The sequence below is a fragment of the Pholis gunnellus genome, assembly GCF_910591455.1.
Source record: "Pholis gunnellus genome assembly, chromosome: 21".
Lineage (NCBI taxonomy): Eukaryota > Metazoa > Chordata > Actinopteri > Perciformes > Pholidae > Pholis > Pholis gunnellus.
The window spans coordinates 17,571,287-17,585,223 of NC_136548.1; the positions used below are offsets into that span (position 1 = coordinate 17,571,287).

General features: G+C 42.1%; 1 protein-coding gene across 1 annotated transcript; it reads right to left on the minus strand.

Moving 5' to 3' along the window:
• Nucleotides 1–4,707: 4,707 nt before the first annotated feature.
• Nucleotides 4,708–12,663, minus strand: osbpl7 (oxysterol binding protein-like 7; the record flags this gene model as incomplete). Its single annotated transcript, XM_079182949.1, has 22 exons — nucleotides 4,708–4,816; nucleotides 5,404–5,526; nucleotides 5,710–5,836; nucleotides 5,980–6,130; nucleotides 6,243–6,387; nucleotides 6,521–6,599; nucleotides 6,755–6,818; nucleotides 7,577–7,714; nucleotides 8,047–8,183; nucleotides 8,322–8,468; nucleotides 9,001–9,169; nucleotides 9,277–9,383; nucleotides 9,548–9,698; nucleotides 10,711–10,734; nucleotides 10,926–11,015; nucleotides 11,104–11,222; nucleotides 11,293–11,419; nucleotides 11,510–11,662; nucleotides 11,741–11,854; nucleotides 11,932–11,985; nucleotides 12,071–12,202; nucleotides 12,538–12,663. 22 exons carry the CDS (start codon nucleotides 12,661–12,663, stop codon nucleotides 4,708–4,710), a joined length of 2,586 nt encoding a protein of 861 aa, XP_079039075.1.
• Nucleotides 12,664–13,937: the final 1,274 nt, after the last annotated feature.

The following is a 13,937-nucleotide window of genomic DNA, read 5'->3' on the forward strand; positions in this document are numbered from 1 at the left end:
GTGAAGCTCCTATGAATTTTGCAACAATTTGCATTTCATAGCAACATAATGCCCATATGGGTGTTTGCAAATCTACGCTGTTTGCAGAGACTGTTAACATTAGAGGCGGTCGAAAAAACTGAATCATTTAGCTTCATTAGAGCTGCAACAATTAGTCGATTCATCGCTCAAACAAATATCAACTGAACATTTTCTGGGTTTAGCCAAAAAGACGTCCATGTAACCATGTAAGGGAGTCGTGCTGGGATCCTCGTTAGTTACCAAACAGGTCTCAGTTATACTTTTTAAAGGGACGGGCTCACAGACAACGAACGTTTGGCTCTTTTATACTCTGGTTTCTCCTGGCGGCAAACCAACATCCTCAAAGCTCCTCAAAGTATTCAGTTTCCCAATCACCTCTAAACACGGCGTGAAATGGGTGCGAGTGTCTGATTGTCAGTTTTTGGAACAGTTATAGAACATCAGGCACAGTTTTTGAAGCTATTCGACCACCTGACAGGCAGTTCTGATGAAGGATACCGGCAGCATTAAAGCATGAACAAAGCACCGACTTCATAAACCTTTTGACTGCCTTTCTATGGGATGTCACATGTTGAAAAATTAGTGATATTCACTGTCTGACTTTTCCAATTCTGGGTCTGAATCAGGTCTGTAAACGGCTATAAGATGTCAAGGCTGCAGTACTACCAACTAGTTAGTGTGGAGGGAGAAGAATGATGCTCGTGGAGTAGAGGTGGAGGTAGAGCAAATGATGTGAGGCTCTGGGCAAAAAAATGTGTTTTAAAGACTTCGAGTTTCACATCAATTTGTCACAAAAAATGTAAAATGCTCCCATTTTAAAGGAAAACTACCAGAAAAACACCTTTTGTATATTCATTACTCATCCCACGTTGCTTTGATTTCTTGGAGAAACTTTTTTCTCCTCCACGCTGATCAAAGACTCAAAAGACGGAGAAAATCCTTGATGAGCCAAATTATAAAATCCGTTCAAATTCATTAAGGATTTACTCAATTTTCAGCCGTTTCTGGATGAGCAATCAATATACATTATGGTTATTTCGTGGGTGAAGTGTTCCTTGAAGGTGTAGCTCACCCTCTCCTATTGCATGAGCTTTATGCCCATTTATGGATTTGATACAAAACATTTCATCACAAAACTGTTTGGTTTCATAGAGTGGAAAGAGGCCTCATTATAGCAGAGACCCAGGCCTCTGCTGCAGTCAGTGGATGTGAAAACGCTGCTGTCAGCACACACACACATAAAGCCTGCGATCAATACCAGCATCGATAACGACGGAACTGGAAACACAAACTAAATGCACCCACTGTTCATGTTTTCCAGTGCAGACGTGTTAATAAAAGTGGGTCATTCAGACCGGCTACATGCACCTGTAGGTAAACAGACGGGGCCCTGTCACCCTCAGACCCTCGATAAACAGGAAGCACAAAGTGACCAGACAGACACTCTGAATTTCCTCCCGAGTCTTCGGGCCAATCATGTCGTGACTCTGGCTGACAAGAGTCCCGGCTCCCAGCCCGGTGACAGAAATGAAGAGTGAGGCTGCAGTCGGCGCTGATCAGAGATCTGCTCCTCATTCCTAAACCAGGTGTGCTAATGGCCTCAGACAACACTGGAGGCGACAGACGGGCACTCGTTCAGTGCAGTGCAGGGTTACTTCAGTCTTTTCTAAAGGGAGAGAGGAAAGTACAGATAAATCTGCACTTGAAATGCTTAATTGAGTGTATGAAAACGGTACTTTTGTAGATATCCGATTTTTAAGCTGCATCTAAAATAGTAACAACAACCAGAAAACAACACATAATACTACTTTAAGAAATAGTTTCACATTTTGAGATTGAACCCACTCTTATTTCTGTACGCTAAAAATTAAGCTTGAGCCGGGAGACCTTTAGCCTAGCCTAGCATAGCATAGCATAAAGAGTTAAAGCAGGGGGAAACAGCTAGCCTAGCTCGTCAAAAGACTACTCGTATTAAACTATTCCTTCACAGTAAAAACGAAAAACAGAATGTGATCAAAGCACATATCAACTTTCTGATACCAAATGTTTCATATATTCTTCTTCAGAGAATTTGGGGGTTTTAGGGACCAGCGAGGAGTTCAGTTCGTACAGTTGAGACTGAACTATTTCAGGTATTTTACAGGCTGATTACAGTATTTTTACTATTTCAATTTGATGAGATTTAGGCCGGCAAAGCGTTAACTAATGAAGGAGTTAAATTCCTGGCAGCGTGGAGACAACTTTAAGACCTCAATGTTGGAAAATGAAATCTGCAAAATCTGTCGACTGAATTGATAAAATACAGCTTTTTGTTTTCGGTGCCTGGACAATATTTAATGGTTGAGTTGGATGATTGGACTTTAGTATTTCTATTTATCTTTTTAAATCCTGGCTGCGGCCCTGTTTGCTTTATGGAGTGCTGCAGGGATGACGTGTTTTTAAAGGCCAACCAGGAAGTTAGCGTCACACTCTCACACCCTCCACAAAAAGCTAATAGGATTATTCCTTTGTATTTTGGATGATTGCATGAAATAATCTCTTTGGCAAACAAATGTTTTTGATAATTCTTCACAAGTGAACACCACTTTCATGATGTTTGAAGCGTGAATACAATCAGCAGAAGTAAAAAGCTAACGTTAGGCTATGAAGGAACTCCACCACAGTCACATAAACGTAAAAGCTTCTAAATTCAGCAGAGAGGTGTTTACTGACCGTTGAAATCTCTTCAGCTTGTGTTCAACACAGACCTTATTTTAGGCATCGAACCCAAACAAAAACATGAATTTCAAGACGAGGGACACAGAAGTGCCAAAACGCTCACTAATTTCTGTTTTTTGGACTCATTACTGCAGCGCTCTATTATTAAGGTTTCACGCGTCGACACAAAATTCAGCTCTTTTCTGAGCCGAGCTGGTTTTATTTACAAGCGTCTGACTGCAGCACTCTGCAAAATGGTCTTAATGTTGATGCAGTGAAATGGTTATGAAGTGTTTATGCTGTAAACAGAATGGATATATTGTATGTTGCTCGTGTAACATTTCAAAAAGATGTACTATTTAAATTTTATGTTGACATCTGTGGTAGGAAAGAGGTGACGATGGACTTAATGAAGGTGTACGACAGACAACTCGTGCTTCAAGTGCAATTAATAGAAAGTAAATGAGTTTAGGATCAACAGTGGCATTGCAGAAAACAATGAGAACAAAGTTGTATGTGATCACTGGCCTGTGGACGATGTCGGTTATTTATTTTAACGTGCTGTGGTTTGTTGACGTGGTTCACTGCTGCACGTACACGAGCGCGAGATCTCACATAAAAACAGCAGAATGAAGAAGCTTTCAGACGCCTCAGGGACGACCCCTGCTGGACATCTCAGCAATTACAATCAACTTCAGCCTTTCCCCGATGTTCAACAATCCAATTCCTCAATTTCCCATGAGTCTGTGTTTCCCTCGCGCACACGTTTCCCCTCAGCAAGAGAATAAGACTGTGTGGGAACTGTATTTCCAGAGATTTTACTGTATAATATAGAACTAGAGTGAAGACGGGTTGACCAGACGAGGTCAAGCAACAAGCATGTTATTTTTTGTGTGATCCATGTGCACTGTTTATGTCGAGGGAGCAATAATCCTCCTTTGTTGAGAGCTTATAAATTGCAAAAATAAGAGATGAATCATTTCTGAACGGAGAAAACTGTTATTTATTAAAAAAAAGTGGCATAATTATTGTATTGTTTTTTTATTCATGAAATTAAAGCTTACACACGTCAAACCTCGTCTGATTTTCTTTTATTTAATGAATGTATAGAACTTCTGATCAACTGAACGAAGCACCTTTTGAAAATGCTGCAGATCCAATTTAATGAGATATTATGTGAGAATTAATTTTACAACTTATAATTACACATTTCACTTTATTTCTAGACATGAGTCCATAAATGGTCGACATTTATCTGCAGTCAAATGAAGTCAGAATACATTAATTGATATCGCAGAAAAATAAAACACAGTTCAATGTACTGTATAAGTACAGTATGTACATGTTTCCAACCAGCTGGATATTATTTACTATAAATGACATAAAAACACTTTTAAATATGTGTATGTACTGACTGTCGTATTTATTGGTAATTCCCTTTCAGAGCTTTTATGATGAAAACAGCTGCCTGATAAACACAGATAAACAATAAGTTCAGTACATTCAAACAGTCAAACTGTGCTCATCACAAGAGGAGAGCATGATTTAAATAAACATATTCACATTTAATACACTAATACAGCAGGCCTCTTACTAACCCGGCAGAGAAATGCAATCCGTGTGTCACACATTCTTTTCTGCAGAAAACTCTCAAAAATATAAACATATATGTGCTGATAGATTTATTCTAAAAAAATAAAAGGTTTTTAAAATGCATTAGAAAATTGACCATGATGAGAAAGTTGTGTCCACGTTTCTTGACCTGTGCAGCTGGACGCTGGGGGACTTGATGGTCTGATGGAGGTACCCGGCGCCGAGGGTTCCCCTGATCCGGTCACGGGTGCACAGAAGGAACGAGAGGAGACCAGCAGCACTATCTCCACCCTGAACGGGTCTCAGAGCGGTTCATATATGCTGTCCAAATATCCAACGCTGATATCTTTAAATCTCTCTCTCTCTCTTAAATGTTGTTTGGTGTCTGGCGTCTCGTCACCACACAGTTATGTTTTCAGTTTTAGCAAAACCGGGATTCTGTCTGAGCTTCCAGTACATCTCGTTTGTCAACCACACGTCCCGTCCACAGGAATCTTTGGCTTTCCTGAAGAGGAAGAAGAAAGAGAAGGAGGAGGAAGAGGCAGAGGCAGAAGAAGAAAGAAAGAAGAAGCAAAAGGAAGAAAATGAAAATGAGGAAGCAGAAGAAGACAGGAAGGAGAGGAGGATAAAGGAAGAACAAAAATAAGAGGTAAAAGTAGAAAGAAGAAGAAGAAAACATTTTACTTTTGATGTCTTTGAATAAAACATCTCACTTAAAACCACCAGTACAACAAAGAAGCAGAAGATCATTTACATGCTTTGATACGATTCATGATTTTGCTCAAGAATACTTGAACTGATCATGACATTACAGTGAATTCAATATTTTAGATTGTTTGTTGTAAAAAAACAGACATTGCATGAAGTTACCTCGAGCTCTCGGACACCGTGATGACCATTTGTACCGTTTTCTAATCTTTTACAGACCAAACGATCGATAACAAAAATAAACTGCATTCCACGTTAAGCTCCATAATGAAATATAGACATGCAACCAAACAATAAGATTTAAAATATATTATTAATGGTCTTTATAATTAATCATTATAGTAAGAGGGTTTATACATTTGTTATCATCGTAGACAAACGTACCTGAAAAAACGTGGGACATGTTCTTCTCCTCTTTTGCCGAGCTCTTTCCTCCGCTCCCTCTGAAACTCCTCGATGTCATCTTTCCTTCTGTCCGCTTCATCCACCTTTCCGTCCTCCAGCATCCTATTCAAGAGAAGATGAATTTAAAGAGTAACTTGACAATAAATTCAAGTGAATCAGCTGCAGCTGTCTCATTTAATATTCTAGGGAGACCTCAGTCGTTTCTAATGAAGATAAAAGCATGGACAAGTTCTCCCTCCTCATCTATTTAGATGTCTTTGCACCGCCGTCTCCAGCTCGGCTCACCTTTGGTCGGGGCGCAGGCGGCTGTCTGTCGGGGGCAGGAGAGGCTCCAGGTCGGGGGTGAGCTCGTTCAGCTCCATGGCAAATCTGGAGAAGCCGTAGTACAGCAGGGAATCCTTTGGTTGGGGATCTGTGGGGAGACACAAGCCGCTCAGGTGAGCCGCTGCGCAAACGTGACTCCTGGATTTACGCTCGATCATTTCCAGTCACGTCAAGATTTAAACCCTCAAACAGGTCGGTTAAACATGTTGTTTGTGATGATCGCAGACTCACTTGGCTTCCAGACACATTTCGGAGTGGGCAGAGTGTCGCAGAAGATGCCTTCGTGCCAAAGACCTCCGAACCGGTGAATGACGCTCCCACTTTGGTCCAGCACCGTGCCCTGCACCTCGTTCTTGCTCGCGTCTGAACCCCAGTAACGAGACTACAACGAAGAAACACAAACTGGTCAGCCAGAAGCCTGAGATTTTCCTGCGGAAACAAACACGTTATGAAGAGAAAAGGGCCGAGTGGTTGTGGGAAGTCGTTTCATTCACCTTGACGAAGGTGATCTTGCAGGTGCAGACGTCGCTTTTGAGGTTGCGGATGGTGACCTCTCCGTAATGCTCCAGGTAGCGCTGCTGACTGAGGACGTTGTGGATGCAGGTCACTACTTTGTTCCACTCATAGTGATCTCCGTACCTGGACAAAACACCCAAATTCAAGCAAAGCGCCAAAATAAGTTTGTCAGTCAAATGCAAAATGTTTTCGTTTTTTCTCAGTTTTACATCGTTGCATGTAACGGTTAGTGTCAAGTCAGGTGTAACCTGTTTACCTCGGAAGAGTGACGTTCACCATTCCTGTTGGAAGAATCTCCAGCGACTTCCCCCAGAATTTATTCTTCCATCGCTGGTCTGTTCGGGTCATATAAATATTGTTGAGAATATACGTCTAACTTTGTTCTGAAATGCATTTGAGAAAGTTGATCAGGAGGATAAAAATACACGTGATTAACACCACTAACTGAAACCCAAATTATGAATTTGGTTTGATAACAGAAGAGTGTCACCTTGCCAAAAGGAGAAGTTCTCCGAGTCTGCATGGCAGGCAGAGATGGGGGGATGGTGGCAGACCTGGTGAAATACAGTTTACTGAGAATTATAAAACAGATTCTTGCAGTCTTTATGAGTTTGGAAGAAGAAGTAATGAAGAGATAGAAAGCTGCTGCTCTGACACTCGCACCCTTTAAATAGTCTTTGTATCATTAGAGACCGTGACACGTTATATTGTGTTTGTTGTAGTGCCGTTCTCTAAAAAAGTATTGCAGCAAATTTGGCAGCAGAATCAGATATATCGTCTTTTTCATACCACGCATTCTCCCTCATTGTCAAATCCTGGGGGCCTACATTACCCACAATGCAACTCCACGACTGGCTTTGGTTAAACCTGTAGTATCTATATTCCTGTCATGGGAAAAGGTTTTTGATCACATATTCTGATGTATAATACACACACACAAAAACTTATGACGCACAAATCAGGAGATAATCAGGTATGTTCGAGACCTTTCTCTGTCTTAGCAACACACTCGCGAGAACGTCAACTAAAGTTTGCGATCGCTCTAGCTAACTCATTTTCATAATGCTAATGTTAGCAAAAGAAAATATCAAAACGGTAAATGCAAATGTGCCCAATCTGGGGCTGGGTATTGTCTTTTAATATCCTTTGAGCTCTTCGCAGGCACCTCTTCTCACCAATAGTACTGACGCTCGGAATGAGAAGCTAACTTGCTAAAATGAAAGCTAACTTCCCGTTTCACTGGGACTTTACAGACTTCAGACATTATGTAATGACAGTACGTCTGGTAATGAAGGTAGTGTTAGTGAGATACCTGCTCACTGATGAGGCGAAAGCCCCGGTCCTCTCTGGCACACTCGTAGGTCTCGCCCAGCACCGGGTTAAACGGCTTGTAGCGGTTCCTGAATATTGCGGTTGAGTAACCAGAGATAGCGAAGGCAGCAATGTAAACCTGTCGGAGATAAAATAACATTTAGTTTCATCTTTATTTCATTGTTAAAAGAATAGGTTCAGACTTTGTGTCTATTTTTCTGTGACAACCTTGCTTCCCTTGAAGGTGTTGTCGCCATGTTTGCAGACCCAGCATTAAAATATTATTTTAAAATGTAGATTAACTTTTCCGTTAGTTTAAATAGAGTTAAGACTGGTGCACTGAAATATTCCTGGATGGGAGTCTGAGTTATATATTAAAGGAGCATTATCAACATCTCAGCAGGTGCAGATTTATCAGGGCTGCAACATTACTGTGTTGACATTGTTTCCCATCTATTTTAATAGTCTTACCATCCTCTGGTAGGGGTCTGGCGTGTTGTTGGCGGTATCCAGCAGCTCACTGTACTCCAGCTCTTCACACAGCCTCTGCAGCAGGTTAAGAGGCTCATTGAGAGGCGCGGGCATGGACACTCGAGCCAAGTCTTTACCTGAGGAAAAACACAGCACACATGGTAGCACGAATACTACCACATTGACATGCCGCGTGCGAAAGCTTGACAGGCCTAATTGTAACCAGGGGGGGGGGGGCTTAGAGAAAGGGTCAATTGCAGAGCGGTGTGACTTGCCGATGTTATTGTAGAGGATCGCCATGAGGCCCACGTGGCTGTTGTCGGGACAGTGAGCAGGCAGTGTGGTTCGCTGGCCGGTGCTCTTAGGAACAATGCTGTTTGGAGTCTTGGAAATGCTAGCACGGTACTTCCTGGTGGCCGATGCTGTGATGCAGGTGAAAGAAAACAATATTAATCACAGCAAAAGGGCAGTTTGACGTTTCTGTTCAGGAACATTTTGGCGGAAACCATAGATTTCGCCGTCTCTATCTTGGATTACGGCCGTCACCATGTGTTTTTTTTTGCAACCGATGAATGGAAGGTGGAGGAATGACGCTGTATACGTCACAGTAGCCCCGCCCTAGAGCATACTCTGCTTTATGGTCTGTGTGACTCTAAGTGGACCATCATGTACTAAATGAACATCATGCTGTATTGAAGAAGACTTGAAACTAGAGATTGAGACCATAAACTCATGTTTACAATGTTTACTGAGGGAATAAATCAAGAGAGAAGTAGAGTCATTTTCTCAGACTTCCATACAATCGAACTTGTTTTGCAACCAGAGGAGTCGCCCCCTGCTGGTAAGTACAGAGAATGCAGGTTTTAAGACACTTTCGCATCGGCTTCACTCTGCAGAACCGGAGGTTGCCGCCTGGCGGAAACGCAGCTAAACAGCTCGTGTAAATGTACCCACCATATCCTTCCTCTGGCTCAGAGTTGGTGGTGCTTCCATCGCTAAGTCCTGACTCATCGGACACCTCAGAAGAACTTCCACAAAGGACGTCATCGCTGGCATCAAAATACTCTGCAGCCGAATCTGCCACTGAAGGAGGCCCGTGGGATGGACGCCTCGCTGCTGCAGGCTGTCGACGGAGGAGGAGAAAGAGGAACAAAGAAAACCCGGCCATCAAAACCCACAGAGGGAATATGTGACCGAGAATTCAAAAGACAGGCGGAGCATGGATCTTACCTCAGCTAATGTGTTGGACTGGTGGATGTTGTTGGTCTCCCAGACTTCCTGCAGCTTCTGCCTCTCCTGGGACAGAGTTTCATGCACTGCCTTCAGGGAAGCAATCACTGAGGAGGAATAAGAAGAATTTGAATGCATATTCATGTCAGATTTCTTATAATATGAACGTTTATAACATTATCTCTTTTGCATAATCGTCTCTGTGGATTCTCTGATCTACACAGGAACCCCGTCTACCTGTGTGTAAACATGCATGTTCTGTTTTTCTGACCTCGTTGCGACATGGTGCAGATGTCCTGCTGGATTTTCTTGCCCTCGGGCGACGTGAAAGTAGGAGGGGACAGCTGGGAGAAGACGTAGTCAGGGATGGAGGAGGCTGATGCACCGAGGTTAGGCGAGCTGCCCAGGTGACTGGAGGACAGCTATGAAGGGGAACAGAGAACGATGGAGGATGGTTGAAAAGGTACCGTAAACCCACAAATTTTATCATGGACTTATTTACACTTGGAACATCAAGTTTACTTCTTTTTTATAGCTCAAACCTGATCCTCTAGTATCACAGCCCTGCAGGTTTTCTGTCCCACCAGCTACTTAACTGTTTTCACTTTTATGTTTAAATCCGGTCCTGTTCATTTGGTAAGAAAGGAAACCGTCAGAGCTGCAGTAGTCCGAGTAGCCAGCAAGAAAGACAACCAACAGCACTCTTGTTCCTAAAGAACAGGGTTGAAAACTACTGATCTAGCAGCTAAACACAATGCAGGTTTACTTAACTGATCTACTAATTTACTCACGGTACGATTCAAGTGTTCACAAGATTCTCTGGTATATAAAACATGTTTTGGATGTTCAAAAAAGAGGTAGGGCGTCTACTACGAATACACCAGGCTCGATCATACAGAAACATATTATTCAGTGTAATTTAAACAAAACACAGAATCCATTTTAAAGTTACTACCAGGAACTTTCATTTTGTTGATTTTGGCGGTCCCTGTGGGCAAAGGTGGTATTGCACCAGAGTCCCTTAAGAAAACCTCTCATTTTACTGCAGCAGGGTCTGACAGTCTGCCCCTCTCAGTCCTGGTTCTGGTTCTCCTGTGCCTCCCTTCCCTCCAGCGGGCTCAACAATACGGCCTGCATGTTGGTGAATCTGTATGTTGTGAACCGTTAAGTCTGATTTAGAGAAGATTAACTATCTAGAAATAGCCAATTGTCCCACTGATGGTCTTGTTTACTTAGGTCATATAGAGGCAAAATTATCAAATTGAGACTGTTTCATGAACAGTTGAAAGTTCCTTGTTGTAACTTTAATTTGAAAAAAGCATTTTGTCAAAATGAATACAGTCACAATTCATTTTCAGGATGCTGCAGTGTGTAATTGGAGAATATTTAATCATTTTCATGAATTAGGTTGTCTCTTCCCAATCGCCAACTCACCGATTTAGTGATCCCACGAATAGGCTTTGGGTTAGAAAAAGGTCCCAAAATGTTACAGACGGGTTGGGATGTGAAATTGTGAGTATTAAGACTTAATTTATGGTTTCAATCAATTAGAATTTCAAATCAACTTAAAACACTGGTTGAAAAACAAAGTCCGTCACATATGTTTTGGTCTAAAATCCCACAGAGAGTGAGTTACAGATCATTCTTACCATTCCCAGGGCCTCCACTCTGGATAATGTGCGAGAGTGGCCCCATATCTTCCCTGACCTCGGCTTCTTCGGCTTCTCAAGCGAGAGATTCTGCATCAGATTATCAGAATAAGTCATTTTTTACTTTCATGTGATGCTGCCCAGGGAGGAGCGGCTCCAAAGGGAACAGCGGTCTAACCTGTATGCTGATGATGCGCTTCAGGTCTCCGTTTGTCAAAGTCTGACCCGTCTCCAACATCTGCAGCCTCTGGATTAAGCCGTTTATCTCAGAAAGGTCCAAATGGCAGCGGTTCAGCTCTGTAAGAAAACATGATATATTTATTGACAGGAGTTGCTGGTCTACCAATATATTTTAGAAGACACATACCTTGAACACAGGCGTCTGGGTCGTGACTCTGCTGCAGCCAGGCAGACACTTTGCTGTTCACAGCGGCGTTGGCGGAGGGCAGCACTCCTGCCGACGCTCCAGCCGGATGCGCCCTGCCTGCAGAGCTCTGGTAAACAAGAGGGAAGAGGAGTTCACCTTGAGTCTCGTGTAAAAGTTGTCGTGTTACGTTTGACTTCACAGCTCATTTGATAATCACCAAGTCTCCGTTTCTCTGAGCTTGTCCGGCCGCGGCGCCGTGGGACAAAGTGTGGAGGAAGCCGCTGTGAACGTGAGCCGCCTCATTCTTCTTGTACAGGCGGTGGGCTTGTAGCTTGGTTACCCAAATGTAGAAGAGCTCGTGGTTTGTTGCCTTGGAGAGACAAGAAAAATCATACATTTGTCTTTTTAATCTAAAAGGCACTCTGGTTATTTGTTTGAACAGGTTTACCTTCATGTGATAGAGAATGTCTCCTGCGTCCAAGTCGATCCGATTTGACTTCTTGTTTATGGACATGACCGCGAGGCTGACATCGAAAGAGCCCTGGACTCTTCCCCTGGAGACCTTCAGTGCAAAAAGGTGTATTCATTTAGCATTGTTAAAAGTAGTAGGTGAAAAATACCATTATGATATTTACTTACATCTTGTTGATTTTTGGAATAACGCAAGTTTCCTACTTCCAAGACAAAGTATCGCTGGAAAAGAGATCAAACAGCATCCTCTTAGACACGGACTTTATTTGTAAATCACAGGAGGTGACAGAGTGGACGGTTTCCTCACCTTGTGCCAACCTTTCAGAGGCCACTTCCTCCTCTTCAGGAGATATCCTTCACAGATACCCGGGATGGTCATATCGAGAGGATTGTCACTTTCTACCTGAAGGTCGTCAATCACTTCCCAGTCTTTACTAATCTATAAACGGGGAATATCAACTGAGCTTTAGTCGTCTCATTTAGACACTTTTTTAAGACACGTAAAAGCTTCTAAATCCACCAGAAGGGTATTTACTGACTGATTTTATGTTGTAGAACAAAACGTTAAAATCTCTTCAGTTTGTGTTAAACACAGACTTTATTTCAGGCATCTCACCAAAAACACATTTAGAATCCAGAAGTCCAAATACGCCAACTCATTTTCTCAAATCTTTACTGATATAAAGCGAGCACTCAAAACTTCCTTTAAAACAACAATAATTTGCATACATATACCCATAATCCCTTTGGTGTTGTCTGTATCTGGCTCCTCACCTGTCTGGAGGAGGACCGGGAGGTGCTACTGCTGCGAGAGTGGGACGGCTTCCACGGCGGTGAAGACTTCTCCAGGCCGCTCGCCAGCGACGGGCTGGGGTTGAGTGAAGACCGGTGTGAATCCATGTCGGAGCGCCGACCTCAGACTCCCCTCTGCGCTGGGATCTGCTGGTTGTGGAGAGATTATTTTATACCATCAATGGTGTCTCCTGTCTGTGTTACAACAAATAAGAACACACATCAAAGTAGCTTTCCGTGTGCATTTTTAAGGCTGGAAATAAAAATGTGAAGCATTCTGAGGAGGAGTCGCATATTGATGGTCTATTCTGTTTTGTTAAACTGTATGTTTCTACAAAACGTCAGAAAACTGGGAAAATCCTCCTCAAAAGTCCTTAAAGTGATTGTTTTTACCAACAAACAGCTCGAAATACAAATACATTCATGACAGCTGCTGATGAAGATCATCTGATATGATCAAAAGCTCCAGAATAGCTACTAAATGGACCTTTTGGTGAGATTGTTTTCAACACAAATTACATTATTATAAATCAGAGAAAAGCACAATTGAGGAGCTGGAATCGTCTAAGTTTTGGCTTTTTTTCCCCTGATAAATAAATGTTGGTACCTCAATCCATTATTAAGTTGTTGCTTATTAATCGTCAAACAACAAATAATAAGTTATCTCTTAAACATCATGGTCTACGTGGAATACATGCATGAACAAATGAATTACACATGCAATTATTTCATATTTGTTGACGTCTCTTCATGAAGAGCTGTTTAATGACCCATGAGGACGAGTCGGCTCCACGAGAAAGAACCCAAAGTGAAAGTGTTAAACCGGCTCAACAGAGCGGGAGACGAGATGGGACTCTGTGTAATCCAGTTACCTAACAGAGCGACCTGGACACACTTTGGACATCCGGAATCCTCATCTAGACCACTCTGGGTCTTAAAGACACAGAAAACTAAATATTCTTCACAATAAATGGGAGATTATCTGACATTTTGTACGGCATACAGAAAATGCCTTTGTTTTGAGATGAGCAACTTGGGCTTTAAAGTCTTTTGAATAAAAGTAAGCACATAAAGAAAATGATTTTCAGTTGCCGAGAGGTTCCTTTATAATGTGCTTAAGGTAATAAAACAAACAGGAACAGGCTATGAAGAGTCATTCTTGTGGTTACTGTCAGAGCATAATCTGTTAATCTGGAGTTTTTCAACATGAGTAAGGTGGTTAAAAAACCCAACTGGTCATTCTTTAGAACATATTTTGTGGTGCTGCAGTGCAACATTCTTGTCATTTTGAGTCCTGTGAGAGAAATTGCTCAACATGAAATATTTGTTATTGTTCATGCTATAATATTGATGGATTCATTTAGCTCGTTTATATTCCTGTA